General features: G+C 38.1%; 3 protein-coding genes across 4 annotated transcripts in view; 2 read left to right on the top strand and 1 right to left on the bottom strand.

The window, feature by feature from the left end:
• Positions 1–2634, top strand: part of lhfpl7 (LHFPL tetraspan subfamily member 7) — a 134524-nt gene extending 131890 nt beyond the window's left edge. The window contains exon 3 of the mRNA XM_088012258.1: positions 569–2634. Coding sequence (XP_087868384.1) covers positions 569–795 — 227 coding nt within the window. The 3' untranslated portion in view covers positions 796–2634. The remainder of the gene's footprint in view (positions 1–568) is intronic.
• A 110-nt stretch (positions 2635–2744) lies between these two features.
• On the bottom strand, positions 2745–6232 carry spata22 (spermatogenesis associated 22). 2 transcript variants are annotated; one of them, XM_015009730.2, is made up of 7 exons: positions 6155–6232; positions 5394–5531; positions 5099–5282; positions 4392–4764; positions 4179–4302; positions 3991–4088; positions 2745–3530 (listed from the first exon to the last, which is right to left on the bottom strand). In XM_015009730.2, exons 2-7 carry the CDS (start codon positions 5431–5433, stop codon positions 3339–3341), a joined length of 1011 nt encoding a protein of 336 aa, XP_014865216.2. In that variant the 5' UTR covers positions 5434–5531; positions 6155–6232; the 3' UTR covers positions 2745–3338. The 2 variants fall into 2 exon arrangements, with proteins under 2 accessions (XP_014865216.2, XP_087868383.1); XM_088012257.1 differs by lacking the exon at positions 6155–6232 and adding an exon at positions 5747–6135.
• A 1096-nt stretch (positions 6233–7328) lies between these two features.
• On the top strand, positions 7329–18859 carry stip1 (stress-induced phosphoprotein 1). The gene is made up of 14 exons (XM_015009722.2): positions 7329–7437; positions 10279–10488; positions 10584–10725; positions 12657–12798; positions 12913–13075; positions 13162–13288; positions 13476–13578; positions 14466–14586; positions 14700–14796; positions 15498–15622; positions 15709–15745; positions 15835–15938; positions 16907–17079; positions 17156–18859. The coding sequence occupies exons 1-14, from the start codon at positions 7330–7332 to the stop codon at positions 17226–17228; spliced, it is 1725 nt and encodes a 574-aa protein (XP_014865208.1). The 5' UTR covers position 7329; the 3' UTR covers positions 17229–18859.
• Positions 18860–19162: the final 303 nt, after the last annotated feature.

Genomic DNA, 19162 nt, shown 5'->3' with positions numbered 1-19162 from the left:
AGAATCTGTCCAGGGAGATACAGATTAGTGTGATGGCATGAAGGTCTTCCAATCACAAAATATGAATGTTCAATATTATCAGTGGAAACTTTCAAAAAAGCTCCTCAGCAGTCGATGAAGATTTTTTCAACTGATTTCTGAGAAGAAAATAGATACTTTTCTTAAAATTTGATACTACTTTTACATTGTTTTACATTTCATTTCTTATTAGAAACAAACTTCCTGGTTAATCTCACATTTCTTGTCAATCTACTGAGAGTATGAATAATGTTGGGCTTCAAATTTTGGTTGAAAGTGGCTTGTTTGTTAAAAAGAAGCAACACGTTTAAGGAAATGTACAAGTGTAACGCTTCACCAAACGTAATTCAAGACTAAATATACAAAATCTAGATGTATTTAGAAATGTAAACTACTTATAACACATGGACTTCTGCAAACCACAGAAGTAGATCCAAAATATTTGACACAGAGCAACATCTTTTATCCTTGAAACACATTTTGTGTGAAGCCCTTCCTCTCTTCTGTAGGTCATGCTAACATTCCCTTTCCCCCTCTCCTCTCTCTGCAGTGTTCATCATGGCCACTGGTCTGCTGGTGTACCCTTTTGGCCTTAACTCCTCACTGGTCCGATCTTTCTGCGGAGACGCTGACATCTACTACGCCGGCGAGTGCCAGATCGGCTGGGGCTACATGCTGGCGATCGTTGGAGTCATGCTCACCGTCTTCTTGCCCTTTTTTGCCAAATATGCGCCGAAGGAGCAGCTGTCCCCCACCCCGCTGCCCACTCTGTTATAGTTCCGTCTTGTTTTTCCTCTTTTACTCTTGACCACTTTATATGTCCCGGGACATGATGTCCTGAGGAGACACCTAGCAAAGCTCCTGGGAGAAGCTCTGCCCAGCTCTGTTTTCGCTGAAGCTGAAAACACACACATGCATAAAGGAAAAAAAACAAATGCTGTCTTCCTGCTTCTGTAATGTTATGAACTCAAATTGAAGTCATTTAAAATTCTTTTTAAACAGCAAACTTTCTGTTTTGTTTTTGTTGAATGAAAGCATATAACATTCCGAATGGAAGCATGACGCTCTGTGATTTCAGCCACATTAATGTTTCAGTGCAAGTTTTTTTTTTTAACTACGAAAGCTTGACGAAGAGGCAATAAGGACAGTTCGAGGATTTCAAGGAAATTGTACAGACATTTGAACCTTAAATGGGTCGCCTCTAGAATGAATTGGTCGTAAATAAATCCATGGGAACTCGGAAGTTCTAAACTCTTTAAAGTAAGAACTTTGATATTTGGAAGGTTTTTCTTTCTTTTTGCCCTCTTCTCTTGGGACTTGAATTGACCAGTGGGAGTCAAAACATTGTTCAGCTTTCAAAGACTGAGTTCAGTTCCTGACGCAAAGAAAAGGATCGCAGACGCAGCATCAAAACCACTGAATGGACAATTTAAAGATCAGTTTCCTGACCTAAAAGGAGGGAAATCACAACGAGGGGTGTTGTTATAAGATAAAGGAAAAAGACAAAAAAGAATAATAAAAAGATGTTGAACACGCTGCGTGTTTTTGTCACCCTCATCCCCAGATTTGTTTGTGTGATGTGCTTGTTTTCTCTGCCTACGACACCCGATCCTAAACTTTAATTCAGGAAAGAAAATGTTGCAAAATGCCAGGAGATGTAGGGATTGTGTCTAAAACTGCATGAAAAGATGGACTTTGTTAATGGTAGAACAGCTGATCTAGATTTTCAATGTGATCTGACCAACTTGTGCCTTTTGACGTAACAAAGACAAGTTTCATACAGTTATCAGGTATTGATCTCTCTCTGCTGAAAACTGAGGATTCTGTTGTGTCATGTGACGTGTTTTTTCTCTTCTACTCTTTTCCTCTCGATGGTAAGGTGTTTTTATGTACTTCATGCAGTGTGTGATTCATAGCTTGGAGAAATGCTGAAAAGATGTATTTGAATCCTTGAGGATAACAGCCGCCAAGAAAGCGACGCGCTCGTTTTAAATTATCCCCCTGAAACGCTTCTGCAAATTATTGAAGAGGTGAATCACTCAAGCTGCTTCGCGGAGCGGCTACAGCGCTCAGCTAACATTAATTCTCTGAATCCTTTTTTTTTTTTAACAAATTCAGTGATTTTACATTCTTAAGCTGGCACACGATTCAAAATGATATGTGAAATATGATCCAGTTTCTGCTTTTGAAGTTCTGGTATAAAATATCCACAATTAACTTTTCCTGTTCACTGCCAATTTCTTCCAACCCCACCTCCATTTTCAGCGAGTGTTTAAGAAGATTCATATTCAGTTATTGTTCAGAGTTTTACTAACAGACTAAACCTTTAAATAACTCCCAATTTGGGCTTCAATACTGACATAAACTGAAAGATTAACATGACTTTGTTGCCATATTTCAAAGCTAATGGGAATTAGAAATGTAAGTAGTGTACTGGACCTCATACTGTGCGTGACTGGGGTAACGACGTTGGACTCGTTTCCTTATTTGTTGGACAATTATGTGTAAAGTCTCAGCACTGGAGGAAAAAAAAAAGTGTTTTGTAGAGAAAATATGTTGATTTTTTTTTTTCATTGTGGAATTTGACTGTAAATAAACTAACTGTTGTTGATATCACTTTATTCCTAACTGCCCCGTTTTTCAGTTTCGGATAACTGATTGGTTTTAGGTTTTAACCGAATTAATTTGTGTGTTGTTTTTGTGGCATTTCTTTGTAATAAAACGAATTTCATAACTTCTAAAAAACAGACGCTTTACTTTCCGTTATATTTGTTCACAGAAAATTGTAGAAACAGGAAAGGAGAGCATGTAAATGTTAACACAATACAAGTATGGAAGCTGCAACCTTGAGGGAAAATGACAAAAACAATATTTTTGTTAAAGCGACCTTTCTTTTTCGACAAACTAGAGCATATAGAAATGTTCTTATGAATCTCAAATGTTGACTGATGACGACAGCCGCCACACTGCTAAAACACACCATCTTAATTAAACTTACTCTTAAATTTTATTAGTTTGAGAACTACTAAACTGACTTGCAAGTAACTTTTTAGCGAGATAAAGGAGCTTGTTTTAAGATACTAACATCTTAATGTTGATAAAATCGCTCTAGTTCCACTGGAAGAAAAATCTTGGGAGTGAAAAAAATCTGCCAGTCAAACTAATACTCTTTTTTTAATCAATATTAAATAGTAACTGACTCAAAACAAGCTCCTAAATCTTGCTGAGAAGTTGCTTGCAAGCCAGTTTAATCTTATTTCAAGTCTAGTAAGATATCTGCAGTAGAAGCTGGACAAACAATATTTTGCACCATTTTGTGCTCAAACTTCGCTGAGTATCTTGGCCAGCGCTCTCATTTCTGCGTCCGACACTTTGACGGCTTCCAGAGCGTTCCTCTGCTCCGACGGCTGAGCGGCTCGAACGGACACACATACCAGGACGTCTCTGCTGCGGTCGTAGTTGCCGACGCAGCGATGGACCTGACCTCGAATGAGGCGCGGCAGCGGCTGCTCCTGACGGACATCAAATGGAGGAAAAAACAAAAGGAAAAACAGTAAGGCTATTTCACTGTGCTGTTTATTTTGTCTGAAGGTTTTTGAGTTTGATGTGATGAGAGAAGATGTTAATAAAAATTATTATAATGACGCCTCATAGCCACAAACTTCAGTATATTTCAGTGAGATTCTGTGACAAAGTAGAGAGTAGCTGCAAAATAAAAGGAAAATGATAAACTTTTAAAAATAAAAATCTGAAATCCAGGAATAAGTTGCTAAACATCTGCATAACTACTAGACTGAGTTTTGTGCTAGTCACATGAACAGTTTTTAAAAAGAGCAAAATTTGCAAGCAAATGTTTTGTTGTTTTTACATCATTTGGTTCAAATAAATTGCACAACCGTCATATTGAACGTAGCTTAACTAAATATATATTCGAACAGAGATGCGCTTGTTTACATTTGATTTCAAACTCACATTTTCATAGAAGACACACTGCAGCACGTCCTTCCCGTCTCTCAGTAGAAAGCTCTTGGCTCCGTAGAGCCCCAGAGTGACTGCAGAGTCCAGAGTGGCTGTGGGGAAAAGTCACAACTTGTCTATTTAAAGGTGTTTAGAAATATCTCAAATGAGCTGTAAGCAGAAGGAACTTCATATTCCCTAACCAAATATCTCAAACAAGTAAGGAATTTTATCTTTAAACTGGCTCCAGTGTCTCATTCCGTTAATAACTGTGGTCAGGATCCTCAGGGAGATTTCCATAGGCTGCTTCGCTGGAACACTTTCCTTCTGAAAACAGCAAAACAATCAAAATAGCGCACTGTAAATGATTATTTCAAGATTTATGCGTGTAGCATGCAGAATATGCAACTTCCTACCTCTTTTTTGGTTGGTTTAGCTGTTGGAGGTTGATTCAAACTCTTTTTTGCGATAAAGTTTGATTTTTGAATCTCAAAGCTGTTGGTAAACGTCCAGGACTTGGTAGGTTGCTGTGCAGCTCGGGCAGGCGGCACGCCGGCCGGAGGAGCTTCAGGAGGAGGAAGAGGTCTGGACTGCTGGGAAAACTGACGTGCAGGGAAGGTTTGTTTGTTGGACAACTGCTGAGCCGTCTGAGAGAACCCTGCATGCTGTGCTGGCTTGCTTTGGGGGTTCTTGTTGCCATAGGGATGTTGAATTTGGCCATGTCCGGGACTGACACCGGAGCTCGAAACCCACTGTCCGGCTGGATTGCTGGACTGACCCGTCATGGAGCTGAAGCAACACAATAATGATATTTTAGTAATTTAATTAAAGGTTAAAAAAAAAAAAAACAATAAGCAAGTTTCCTTATTTTTGAATGAAATGGGTTGCCTTCATTTGCTTGTCATAAGTTATTGCATTGAACATTCTGTAAACTATCCCACTTTTTTTTTCAAACACTTGAACTGTTCACAACCACATGAGTTTTTGAGATTCTCTTCCTATGAAAGCAATGCAGCTAATAAATTCTGAATATAGCATTAGCATACCGCTTTACTTTGATTGTTGCTGTGTCATAAAAGTTTTCACAAGACATTCTGATGGTCAGAGAGTCACTGAAAAGCACCTCTTGGCCCCGGCTTTGTATGGATGTGCTATGGGTGTGTAGGTTCTCATTGTAGATGGTCCAGGAGAAGCTCTGTTGCCATACTGCTGGGGTTTAGCATACTCTGGGACACCTTGTCTGTTCCACTGATGGCTTTGAGGAGAACTTGGAGAAGAATCTGAGGCCTGGTAACATTCATACGTAGCTGAAAAGACAAACAATACATCCCAAGAGATTAAAAACGTCTCAAAGGTAGTCTGGTATTGTTAATATTTTCTGTGAATGTGCCGCCACCTAGTGACAGAAGCGTGATTACCTGAGGGGCCTACACTAGCAGCTGAACTGGTGCTGGCCATGTATTCACTTGGTGAAAAGAACTCATTTTCACCAGGAACAGATTTCAGAGGAATTCTGTTTCTCTTCCTCTGGTTAAAGAGTGACAAAGGCAGGTAGCCTAACAGAAAAAGCAAAGGAAAGGAAACACTTTTTACCAAGGTTTACCAAGACAATTGGATGGGGGTGGATGTAGTTGCGCAATTTATTTTTTTTCAGAATAAGAAAGCAAACCTATACAATACATGAAAGTACATTTGTGAAACATACAAACTATCCTGGAACAATACCTTTTCTTTTTTTTTTTTTTTTTTTAATGAAATATTTTTAACAAACCCGTTGCTGGTCTCTCCAGCTGCTGTTCCTGTCTCCTCATGTTTGGCCACTAAATCCCGCTGTTCTTTCCGCTAGCAAATACTGACAATATTAGCAGAACGAAGAAGGAATAAACAGAAAAAATATATATATATTTTTTAAAGATAGCTCTAGTGTGTGTTGGACATTACTGATACAAACACAATGCGAAAAGTACTCAGTTACCACGTTTCAAGCAGTTTTTAATCGTTATACAAGTTCAGCAAAGATTTAGTGTAACATTATTACCGTGAGCTATACGTTATGCTAGCAAATTGCATTGGCAAGATTGTTTAACTTAGAAACAGGTGTGAAATGTAGCAACAGTTTACTTTTATTATTCGTTATCGTTTTAAGTAATTAGTGTACATATACACTTGCTCTTCTTACCTAAAGTTTGCAAGATAGCCGAGGAGATAATGACGCAGTTTATATTTCAGTTCACTACCTTGCTCCACAGGTTCACGCGCCACCAATAATGATGCGTTCACGATCCGCAAGTAAATTCGGGGCTTCGTAATACAGCTAATTACGATCCTGGCTATTTCAGAATCATATTTTTGCACATTGTTACCTTTCATTATCTATTACATGTGGCCTCCACCAGGGAAACTATTGGTTCAAATGACATTATAAAATGTTTTGATGCTATGGTATTTACTCATTGTAAATTATGTTTTTTATGAGATCTTTTCAAACAAACTAGTATTATTTTTTACTGTTTTGATGAACAAAATGTAATTTTAGGACAAAGCTTTCCATAAATGCTTACACAAGTGATATCAGTTGAGAGATTGATACAGTACATAGTTTTTGAGAATTCTGGATGCCACAAACCAGTATGGGCCCACAGATTAGAAAAGATTATGTATTCAAAACGGCAATAAAGTTTTATTATGTTCTATGATCTGAAATTTCTTTCCTGAGATACCATCGAAAGTTCAAGTGACCAGAGTTTTCTCCACTGTTTGGAGCATAGGGGAATGTATCACCATCCAAAACGACTTTTAAGGTACTAGAATAACATAAACATTTAATTTCACTTTAGGATAAAGAAAAGTATTTCTGAATTGAATTAGAATGAATCAGCTTATTTTGTTATGTTTTCTTTAAAACATTTTGTGTAGAAACATGGCATAATTTCTTTAAAGGTTCTTAAACGTGATAACCTTATCGGCGATGGCGTTAGCCACGTAAAACAACTTATTTTTTTTAACTTTATTTAAAAAGTACAATCTTATTCCAATTGTAAAAAAAAAAACGCATCGGTTATTATTTTATTAATGTGTACAAGTTTATTTCATCACATTATTAGACGACTATTTGATACACAAAATCACAGGTTTAAGTTTATTTTTTTAGTGTGTAAATTTCTACGAAGATTTGTTGATCTGCAATAATATGAATATTATGACATGTAATGAATTACACAACATTGAGAATCTAGGGGGGGGGGGGGAACATATCTTGAGCAGGACAGCTTTAGGTATAGTTCCCCCCCTTTCTTCTGGAAGTTTCAGATAGTAGTGTATATATTGGTGCTGCGGCTCTGCCCCACGCACTGAATGCAGATTTTCAACATCCCAAACTGGCAACTTGCACACATTGTTCAGGGGGAGGCGCTGGTCCGAAGTAGTTTCTGGAAAGAATCGCATGCGTGCACCATGGAGACAGTAAGTGTCCCTTAACTTATTTCATTGTCTATTGTTAGCTTCGGTGTTTAAACCAAGTCTTTCAGCCTATCTCGTTTAAGCTGAATTCGTAATATTTACCAACAAAATATTGTAGATTAGCGTCGTCAGTTAGCTTTAGCGTTGAGAGATTTCAGTGTTTCTTAGCTTGTTAGCTTAGCGTCATTCACTGCAGCCAGTTAGCTTAGAGAGTGGGCTTTTCTAAGCCGTTAGGAAATGCAAAAAATGTTGGAAACTGTTAACAGTGAAATTACATCATGTATTTACAATTGGTAAATACAAACAGAAGGCTGATCAGTTAATCAAAAACTGATCAGCATTCTGTTTGCAGCTAACCCCGTAGAGATAAATCAGTCTTGGCCAAACGTTGCGCTAGCTCGTTTTATTAGTTCGCAGTATAGCAGGATGTCCCAGTAAAACTGCTTCTGGTTTCAGGGCTATTGCTTTATCGTTTCAATGTAGTGCTTCAAATACTTCAATATCCTTGACGGTAAAACGTCTCAGTGAATCTAGAGTTAGCTAACCTTTGCACGACAGCTAATGAAGCTCACACCGCGAGGACATTAGTTCATTGAAGGATATGGATTTTATTGGACTTATTTCATTCATTTGTTTATTGAGGAAGAGTGGCACTGTCTGTTTAAACTTTTCTCTTGCGGCACGTGCTGTAGTGATTTTTTGGGGCTTGCTTCAGCACGAGCTCACACTCAGACGGGAGGATCATTCTAGATGCACACGGCGCCGCTGTCATGGCTACAGCCGCACGCCGACACAGACTGTCGTGACCTCTCGAACTTTCCAGTTTTCAATCGAAAGGTTTTCAGATGATAGTTTATGTTTTGAACTGTCTCTGTAGTTAGTAAAATACTGAGTTGCTCTGTAATTACAATTCGATGTATATAACGGAACATAGTGTACACATAGTTTGAGACAGTCGCACTGCACTGATAGGAGTGTGCGCATACTCTCCAGAATATGAAGTTTTATATTAACAGGTTATAGAAAATAATATTTACCTAGCCTAGGAGCCACAAGGATATATTTAATTTGCTGTGTATGCTGCTTGTTGCTCTCAATATTACACCTAGTAATACTGGGTTACAATGTCACAATTTCTATCTCATAATATTTGAAAGGAACATTAAAATACTGCTCAAATATTGCCAAGGACATGTATGGATAAAGCATTTTAAATGTGAAATTTTGGCTTTAGTTTTCTTCTTCAGAGTTAAAGTTTATTATTTTTAATGGATACTTTGCATTGACTTGAAATGGCTTTAAACGAGACGATGTACAGTTGAGCTTTATAAACATTTGATAAAATACCTTTTCTTTTTTTCTCACAGTAATTCAGACAAAATTTTTCTTTAATCAGTTTTTTCTTATTTGTTTTAGATGAGGTTAGGGCAACATTTTGGATACCGTCCCACAGATTTCTCAGAGTAATTTGCTGTAGTCTTTGTCCATTTCTACTTTAACATCTGACATTCGTAGGATGCCTTGCTTTCACAAGTATTTTCAACTCGGCACACAAATTTTCTGAGGCTGGGATCAGCTCTTTATCCTCTTGTTTTTCACAATATATTGCAAATTTAATGTGATCACAGTATTATGTGTGCAAGAACTGCTTGGATTGCGGTATGTGGACTTCTAATTATAAGTCCCAGGCATTCAAGCTTTCTAAATCACCAATATATTTAATGATGCCTGTATGAGAAGGGCATTATAATGCTTTAGTAAAAACCCAAGTTGTTTCTTTGCCTGAACGCCAGATCTAGCCAGCTGTAACTGTTTTTTTTTTTGTTTTTTTTTTATAAAACAAGGACGCTGAAAGACACGAACAATTTTAAATGTCCCAATATTTACAAATAATGATCTTTCTTCTTGATACAATCTGTCTGTGAAGTGCACCTGTTCCTCCTACATTACAACATGATGCTACTGCACATAGCTTTCCCTGTTTCCTGTCCAATCTAACAAAGGACATTATGGCCAAACACTTAAATGTTATTATCATCAGACAGCAGAGCATGTCTCCCAACACTAAGGCATTTGTCCTTTAGTGCATTTGCAAACTGTAATCTCTTAATGTCACTCTTGTAATAATAGCTTCTTCATGGCTAAGTGGCCTTTCAGCCCACAGGACTTGTTTCATCGTCTCTTGCTAGCTTCGGTTAACGTCTTCACACAGTCATTTGCTTTTGTTCTGAGGTCGATTCGCACATTTCACACCAAAAGACCTTTGGGACATTGAACTAAAAAAAACAACAACAACAACAAAAAAAACAAATAGCCACACCCATTTTTAGTAGTGATGTTAATGAATTATTTTGAAGATTTTAGATGCTGGGTTCCATTTAGTGAGTTTACGGTAATATTGATCAAAATCAGTCCTCAGAGGGTCTGGAGCTGGACTGCTCTGGTCGAAGTAGTGTGGATCAATACTATTTTATCACTTTCTCATGTTCTTTAGTGTTATTACTGTTAAGACAGGAGAAGCTGATGGTTAAACATCAAAACAAATCCATCAAATATTTATAATGTATGCCAGCTCTGTTTAAAGACGTCTACATGTAGTTTTTAAGCTATTTATATTCCCTCCAAATTACATTAAAGTTTTGTTGCAATCTCCTTCATTGTTACTATTATTATTCTACTTCTGTTGAATGTGTATTAAGCACAGTGAATGCATTCCTGTATCAGCAGCTCAGCACAGACAGCTGTTCTTTTTTCAGATCTGTCGGCAGCAGCTGTCAAAGGTTGCATTCGGCTTCTGCTGGGCTTTCTGTATGTGCTAACATTTAGCAAATGTGTGAATTCTAGGTGTCAGCATTGAAAGACCAGGGCAACAAGGCGCTGAGTGCAGGAAACATCGACGAAGCTGTCCGTTGCTACTCCGAGGCCTTGGCTTTGGATCCATCAAACCATGTGTTGTTCAGCAACCGCTCTGCTGCCTACGCCAAAAAGGGCAACTACGAGAATGCTCTCCAGGACGCCGTCCAGACCATCAAGATCAAGCCCGACTGGGGCAAGGTGAGAGTTCTCGTGTCTTGCTGCAATTTGAGGAATCAGAAGGGGAAAAAAATAGATCAAAAACATAATTTGAAACCTTCCAACTTTTCCTGCAGGGATACTCCCGCAAAGCCGCCGCTCTGGAGTTTCTTGGCCGGCTAGAGGAGGCCAGAGTGACGTACCAGGAGGGGCTCCGCAAAGAGCCCAACAACCAGCAGCTGAAGGAGGGCTTGCAGAATATCGAAGCTCGGCTTGCAGGTACGAAAGCATGACTGTTTAGTTTGGTTATACAAAAAGATTCACTGATATAAACTAGAGGTGTGCCGATCGATCGGTCACCGATCATAATCGGGCCGATTTTCGTGAAAAAGTGCATGATCGGTGATCAGTGATCATTGGCTCTTGTTGCCGATACCGATCATCTCATTTCGCAGCCTGCCTGTGCAGCTGGTCTCCTCTTTCCTTCACACTGCGCAAACGCGCAGCAACAAATCCTAAGCGATGTGTAACTATAACGCACTGAGTGAATGGGGAAGTTTGCTGTTGCGGCGGAAAATTGAAGCACGTCAAAATGCATCAACACAACGAAGCTAATACGACATAAAAACAGTGCCATACTTGACGGAGTTTGGCTACATCGAGGCTCACTGCAGTAAAAAAGACATACGGAGGATCAGATAGCAGGTAAAGCAGCGCACAGCTACAAACACTCACCCGGATTAGCATGACGGTCAGAAAGCTAAACAAATAACCCGCAAAATTATTTAAGTCTTCGAGCTGCGATGTAAGACGCTGGTTCTGCTCTCCTGTTGAACCGCTGCTACGCTACAGGTAGTAATATTTCACAGACGGAGCTTCGCTTCTGCTCCACTGGTGGTGACTCTCACACCGAACCTGCTTAAAGCTGCAGCATCTAACTTAAAAAATACATTTTACATACGTATTAAAACTTTCGCTGTCCTAACATGAGACAGATAATCTCTGAAAAAATAATTGATCTCCTCCCTGTTCTGCATAATTACTCCGCTCAGTCAGAAACAGCCAATCAGAGCTAGCAGTAATCAGCTAGCCGCCATGCTATCAGGAAGTTTTCATTCAGTAACTCTGGATTGTTTATTGTATGGATCCTGTTTTTGCCTTTGAATGTTAAGTTTTATACTTGAATTTTTTTGGCAATGTTGAGAGGTTTTATTTTGGCTCTTTGTATTATTTAGCCTGTTTTGTTTAGTTTTCTTCTTGAAAAAAGTTATTAAAAACAAGTTTTTGTCTAAATTAAGGTGAATTCATGGTTCCTTTTTCCACATAATGTAACTGGTAGTGTTTATGATAAAAAAAAATAAATAATAATAATAATTATGTGATCGGTATCGGTGTATCGGCCCTCATGGGTGATTGGTATCGGTATCGGCAGGAAAAAACCTGATCGGCACATCCCTAATATAAACACTACAGTCAGTTTTATTTGGCATGTACCGATCAGGATTTCTTTGATTTTGATTCCATTTTTTTTTCTAAAGACCACCACATAAGTGGAAAAAAATATACTGCAGATTGTTTCACGCTCTTGAAAAACACTCTTGAGTATTTTTTGGTCCGGTTTCTAGTGCAAATATCTTGGTGCATATGATATAAGACAAAACTATACTTATTAACTTTTCAGCAAGTTGTTTTACGTCAGTTATTCCATAATATTGATTAAGAAAAGTACTAAAAAGTACACTGGCAGGCAATTTACTTTATAACAAGAGTGAAATAATCTGCCAGTGGAACTAGTACTATTCCATTAATATCAAGGAACAATTTACTTAAAACAAGCTCCAATACCTTGCTGAAAAGTTAGTTGTAAATCAGTTTTGTCTTATTTCAAGTGTACTAAGATATTTGCACTAGAAAAAAGACCAAAAACACTTGATAAGATTTAGCAGCTTTGAAGCAAGATGAAAATGAAGGGATTGTTCCCTTCTGTATTAAAGTACATGCTTCAAGCACATCTGACTTTTTATTCTACTTTAAAAAAGTGCAATAACGATTGATACATTTGCATAACGTGTTTTATTTTAAAAAGTCATTCACAAAATGGTCATAATAAATATTGCTGTAGCGGATCCAGCTAATGAGCTTAACTCTTTACTGTCTGTGGAGGATTTCTTGTTTGTTGTCTCTCATAAAGTAATCTTGTCATTCACCAGAGAAATCAATGATGAACCCCTTTGCCATGCCCAACCTGTATCAGAAGCTTGAGAACGATCCTCGGACCCGTGAGCTTCTAACGGATCCCAGCTACAGAGAACTGCTGGAGCAGCTCAGGAACAAACCGTCAGAGCTCGGCACGTACGTAACTTTAGACAAAAAGCCTTAGGAAATATTCACTCTTTGTCTGGAAGGCAGTCCAGCACCGTGTAAATTTATTAAATCAGATAAATCTGTTTTTCAATGCTCTTGCAGGAAGCTGCAGGATCCAAGAGTAATGACGACTCTCTCTGTGCTCCTGGGGTTGAACCTGTCAGAGATGGAGGAGGAAGAGGAACACGCCCCCTCTCCTCCCAAACCCAAAGAGACCCCAGCACCTCCTCCCAAGGAGGAAGATCTCCCTGAAAACAAAAAGATGGTAAAAGGGCTAAAAGCGAATCCCTCTTCCATCTTTCCTTCTGATAATTCTCGGCTGTGACGTTTTGTTATTCTTCTGTTTTCCAGGCTTTGAAGGAAAAGGAACTGGGGAATGCTGCATATAAGAATAAAGACTTTGAAAAGGCACTGAAACATTATGATCAGGCACTTAAGCACGACCCGACCAACATGACATATATGTCTAATCAAGCAGGTTTGTGCACTCAGACGTATTGGTTCTTAACTGTTTTCCAAACTGTTTAAAAATATCTGCTTCTTGATGCAACAAAAGCAAGAAAAGACATGTTGATGCAAGCTTACAGTAATTTCAAATTAATTCAGCTGTCAACCTTTGGCTTTTTCTTTTTTTTTTTAAAGTTTGTCTCACATTTTCTTCCCAGCTGTCTATTTTGAGAAGGGAGAGTTTGAAAAGTGTAGAGAGCTGTGCGAGAAGGCCATTGATGTCGGCCGAGAAAACAGAGAAGATTACAGACAAATAGCAAAGTAAGTTCTTCATTTGTTTATTCTACAAGGTAAAGAGCATCTTGGTGCATCGACGGTCCAAACATGAAAAAAATAACTGCATCAAAGTCTTAATAGAAATGCATGATTAAGATGAACTTCCTTAATGTCTTGATGAAGTTTTAAAATTGTCACATTACATTTCAACAACAAATTTCAATGTATTTCATTAGTTTTTTTTTATTTTTTTAACCTAAGTTAATTTAAAAGAAAGTTAATATTGTGAAAAAAAACAACTTTTAATTTAGTACAATTCAGAAAAGGAAACTTTTACTTTCAATAGCTTCATTACACATAGTGAAACATTTCAAGCCTTTAATTTTTGGAATTTTGCTGATTATGGCTGGAAGATTAAAAAAAAAAAAAAAGAAAATTAGGGTGTCAAAGTTTTAATTTTGTGAACAGATAATATAGGGGCCTCATGTTGACACACCCTAATGAGTTCATTATCTGAAAACGCCAGCAAAGGTTTCCTGAGTCTCTAAATTGTCTCTAAAGATAGCTGACTGAACAGCTTTGACTGGACTGGAGACACTTGTCCAGTCAAATGCACAAAAAAGCGTAACTACTGTTAAGAGTGCTGGATCCAAGCATCGTCATAGAAAGTTGAGTGGAAGGATGAAGTTTGGTAGGAACCATTCATCATAATTAGCTGACTAGGGTGTGGTACTGAATTTCCTTCAACACTGAATTTTGATTTAATTGTCTGTAAACAATAACGGTGAAATATTTCACTCTGTGCAATGAACCTGTACTCTGAGACCAGTGACCAAATATTAAAGCTTTTCACAATATTCTAACTTTAAGATGCACTTGTAGTTTTCTGAGATGTCTGATCCATCACTTCACATCCTTCCTTCTGTTTGCAGGGCCCTGGCTCGAATCGGCAACTCGTACTTTAAACAAGAGAAATACAAAGAAGCTATCCAATACTTTAACAAGAGTCTGACTGAGCACCGGACTCCAGATGTGTTGAAGAAATGTCAACAGGTGCAGTAGATTGTGGGAAGCTTTAAAAAATCAACATTTACCAGATGAGAAGTGGGCAATTTTTAGTTAGCGTTGCCTGAGAATCTCACTCACTTTCACTTCATCTAATGCAGGCAGAGAAGATTTTAAAAGAGCAAGAAAAACTAGCCTATATCAACCCAGAACTGGCGCTTGAAGAGAAGAACAAGGGCAATGATGCCTTCCAGAAAGGTTTGTAAAATGGTTTACATCAGGATGTCTGCACACCTTTAAAAAGTCTTAAATTCATATATCTAAAATGAAGGCCTTGAAATGTCTTAAGTTAATTTGAAAAGAATGTAAGTTGGCCTTGAATATGTTATGTCAAGTCTTAGATGTTATGGTGGCAGGACTAATTAGTCTTATATATTCTATGTAGTCTTTTTTTTCTCAAGACTATGTATATAAGACAGCAGCTAGGTACCAGCAGCCTAAGTACTAAGCTCCTGGTACATAGCTGCTAATATATCCTTACTACATAGCAAGGGTATATTGGCAAACACAGTTAGCAAGGCTGTATTGCTAGCTAGCTAGCAAGTGTATATTGGTTCTGGTTCTTGCTGACAAAATGGAGGAATGAGAAAACTATTTAACTCTAGTTAGCTAGTTTTTCTCTCTAGCTCGCTGGTTGGCTGGACGACGTTCATCTTCACCATTTTATCAGTTCCTCTGGAATGAACCAACCCATTTGATTCATTCTGTGCTATTTAGCTTGGCACCATGTGGGCTCTTTTGCACATTCCTGCTGCGATACAGGTCTTAAATTTCATTTATAATGGTCTTAACTTTGAGTTTGTGAAACCTGCAGAACCCTGCCTGTATTAAGTTTTCTTGATTACAGAGCTACAATGATGCCTAAAGATGATGCTGTTTGTTTGTTTCCTTTCTATCAGGAGACTACCCCTTAGCCATGAAACATTACACTGAGGCCATTAAGAGAAACCCCAATGATGCCAAACTGTACAGTAACAGAGCTGCCTGCTACACAAAGCTGCTGGAGTTCCAGCTCGCCCTGAAGGTACGCCACTACGCTAAACGCACATCTGAACACCATTTAGATTAATCCACTCTGAGCTTGCGTTTGATTTTTTTCTCCTCCATCAGGATTGTGAAGAATGCATCAAACTTGAGCCCAGTTTCAGTAAGTATTTTGAGTGATGAGCTAAAAATAATGTCTGTGTAAAGTGTAAGCAGGGTTTTTTCTAACTACTGAAATGAATTTGCTCATAGTTAAAGGCTACACACGTAAGGGAGCTGCATTGGAGGCCATGAAAGACTTTTCCAAAGCTATGGATGCGTACCAGAAGGCATTAGAGCTGGATTCATCCTCAAAGGTATTTTCCATACACCATAAAAGCTGAAAGTGACTCAGGCGGCTTCTCATCAACACCACATGTATTAAAAATCGTTAAAGTGAAGTTTGGAGTATTCAGGTGTTTTTAGACACCCAATGTCTGATGCTAGAGAATAATTATATCTAGCATTGCCGATACTTTTCTGAAGGATTATTGAGACAATTTGAAGTCAAAATATTCCTCCTCAAGCTCCACACTGCTTCTCAGATTACATTGCTCCATATTGTTTCTCCTCCCATTTGGATGGCTCTGTTAGCTTAAGACCGACGCGTCATCGTAGCTGTTACTGAGTTTTATATCACAAAAAGCGATTATTTATGAAAACTCCCACCAAAGTGATAGTTGAGAAAACTCCATATTTATGTTGTGTGTCCATAGGAAAACGGAGGATTGGGGTTTTGCACATTACTCCCTGTAACAAATAATATGTCTAAATATCCACATACTTGCTGTGACACATTTCCCAATCTTATGTTTTCTTTCCTTTATGTTGTAATACACTATTTAAAATAAGTTCTATATAACTGTCCACTCAAATAAATGTTTAAAACAACTGTCGGGCAGATTTATGCAGGTTTATGTGGATGAAAACTTCTGAAACCAATTCTGTGGTTTCAGAAAAAGTTTCATTTTTTTAAATGATGTGACAGAGATATTTGTTTTTATAAAGACCCCAGATACATGTGGACAAGGCCTTAACCTCTTCTGCTCAGCATGTCTGTTTTATAAAGCAACTTTTATGACAAATAAATCAATCTAGAAAAGTTCAAACTTGATCAGACTGAATATTTATAACCAAACAGCAATGATTGGGTTCATGTTTAACACAATATTCACTGCAGGATTTGTTGGAATTTGTACCATTTCCAGTATAAAACAAGTTAACGTCTGCTCATAATAAGTCAGGGAGAATCCCTCTAACTGTCACCTGCTCTGCCGACATGCAGGAAGCCACAGAAGGCATGCAGCGCTGCATGGTCAGCCAAACCATGAGGAACGACAGCCCAGAGGAGGTGAAGAAAAGAGCCATGGCCGACCCGGAGGTCCAGCAGATCATGTCTGACCCAGCCATGCGCTTGATCCTCGAACAGATGCAGAAGGATCCGCAGGCACTCAGCGAGTACGTCTGCAGGCTAACGCCGCACGACCCTCTGGAAATACTTGATCTGACTATCGTTTTCCTCTGTTTCTCGCAGCCACTTAAAGAATCCGGTCATCGCTCAGAAGATACAGAAACTCATCGATGTTGGACTGATAGCCATCCGCTGATGTGGAACCAGTATCCATGTATGTAAAGAAGTTCTGAGACACCAGTGGAACCAAACGCAGATTCTTCTAAAAATGATACATCTGATCTTTCTTGCCTTTTAAATTCAAGATTATAGTTCCCTCGGCCTGACTGGGACATTTGCCTGTATTATTATTATTATTATTTTGCTTTTTTTATTCGTGTTCACAACTTTGACATTGTGTTGGGAAGCGGGGAAAATAAGCATCTTGTCATATCCTCTGGAAAACTTCAGCACTCCAGACAACATCAACTTAAAAAAAAGAAGTAAATTCACTTGTAAAGATGCTGTGAAACATCAATAAACATCACAATGCAGTACGACATTATGCTCGGTGTTTAAAGGGGAAATCTACGCCAGAAGCTGTTTTTACTGTTCATGCTGGTTCATGCTTGAAATGTAAACTTTAAACATTTCTTATTGATTTGACATGCAAGTTCATGAAAAGAGTGTGGCGTAATCCTGGTTTATTAGCTTTATTTTCCTCTGTTTCCTCTTTTTGTCATGCTTTTTCAGACATTATGAAACTCTGAATCCACCCTGTTCCTCAGTCAAAGTGTAAATCTGCTTAAAACGCATTAAAATGTCAGCTACTGCAGTTTGGCAAGTAACCTTGAACTTTAAATTCATAGCTCTTCCTGTCAGACAAATTATTTTTTCCCGCTGCACTAATATCTGAGCATATTAGGAACATTTTAGGAATCAATTTTCCTGCAGGATCATAGCTTAATCTTATTAATTAACCACGTATTATTTGAGCTTTTAAATGTGACAAATGGAAGAAAAATGTTTAACGTAGTTGCTGCAGTTTAATTGATGATACAGTATTTCTAAATCCAACAGGAAATGAAGGGATTCTCTACATTTCTTCATCTAAACATCTGTTTCTCATCTTCTCAGTTATAGTAAACCCAAAACAAAGGGCTTCAGAGAGCTTGCTAATGTATCATTACATTTTTGTTTCTTTTTAGATATTTTTTCGCAAAATACTTGACCTGCAGACTTTTCGAATTTTATTTTATTTTTTTTTCACGTTGACTAAACGGTTCATCAAAGACTCACCTACTGAAAACATCTGTTGATTAATTCTGTATTGTACCGTCTGGTGCGTTTTAAATGTTTAGAGTTTTGGCACAACCTGCTGGTAGTTTAAGAGAGAATTACACCAGGCAAAGTAGTTCTCGAAGTTTGCCCAGTCTGTTCTTAATGCTTCGCTTTGCAGATGTTAGCAACCGGTTTCCTCATGGTTCAGTCGGCTTGACTTTGACCGCTGAAGCATAAATACATGTTTATATTACAACGGACGAGTTTGCCACGTGTGGCTTTGGATACCTCAACATCTCAAGTTTCACTGTGTATTTGTGCCACCGTTTCAGAGTGGGATTCACGTGTTTTGTCTTTCCATTGTCGCACTAGGGGCATTTCTCTGCAGTTTTCTGTTCTTGTGGACTGCAGATATCAGGATATGTTTAATTTCCATTCCTCATCCCCCCCTGTCTGGTCCTTATTTTGTAATAAACCACATGCAACAATTCTATTAGTCCCAGGAACGTCATGTACTATTGGAAATTAGCTGTAAATTAAAATACAGATTATCTGAATGTATGTTAACTGGCAGTTGTGGCTTTTTCTTCTTTTTTTTTAATTTCACGTGAAAAAGTTTAGTATAGTTTAACGTGTGTCTTACAATACATTGAAATGTACAATGGGGGGTTTTATCTACATTCTGTGTGCCTTTTAAAGCATATCCATGTATATAACATGATGAGCAGTTATGGTAAAAGCCAGATATTTTTTTGATAAGTCACTAATAGAACTTGCCATTGTTACTATCATGTATTAATCTACTCCCCCCCATTTTATGTCAATACGTTTCCAAACAGGAAATAGAAAATGAATTGGAAATAATCAGTT

The sequence above is a fragment of the Poecilia mexicana genome, unplaced genomic scaffold (genome assembly GCF_051168715.1).
Source record: "Poecilia mexicana isolate PSO_F unplaced genomic scaffold, ASM5116871v1 scaffold_14, whole genome shotgun sequence".
In the NCBI taxonomy this organism is placed as follows: domain Eukaryota; kingdom Metazoa; phylum Chordata; class Actinopteri; order Cyprinodontiformes; family Poeciliidae; genus Poecilia; species Poecilia mexicana.
This window is presented reverse-complemented; position numbering and strand designations above follow the sequence as displayed.

What these genes read in the sequence shown, in the direction of transcription:
- spata22 (XM_088012257.1), bottom strand. Translation starts at nt 5,786, where the DNA reads ATGAGGAGACAGGAACAGCAGCTGGAGAGACCAGCAACGG. An exon ending in TACAAAGCCGGGGCCAAGAG is followed by an intron (nt 4,765 to 5,098) that starts GTGCTTTTCAGT and finishes GTGTTGCTTCAG; the next exon opens with CTCCATGACGGGTCAGTCCA. An exon ending in AGTGTGTCTTCTATGAAAAT is followed by an intron (nt 3,531 to 3,990) that starts GTGAGTTTGAAA and finishes GATGTCCGTCAG; the next exon opens with GAGCAGCCGCTGCCGCGCCT.
- stip1 (XM_015009722.2), top strand. Translation starts at nt 7,330, where the DNA reads ATGCAGATTTTCAACATCCCAAACTGGCAACTTGCACACATTGTTCAG. An exon ending in CAATGATGCCTTCCAGAAAG is followed by an intron (nt 14,797 to 15,497) that starts GTTTGTAAAATG and finishes CCTTTCTATCAG; the next exon opens with GAGACTACCCCTTAGCCATG. An exon ending in GATCCGCAGGCACTCAGCGA is followed by an intron (nt 17,080 to 17,155) that starts GTACGTCTGCAG and finishes TGTTTCTCGCAG; the next exon opens with CCACTTAAAGAATCCGGTCA.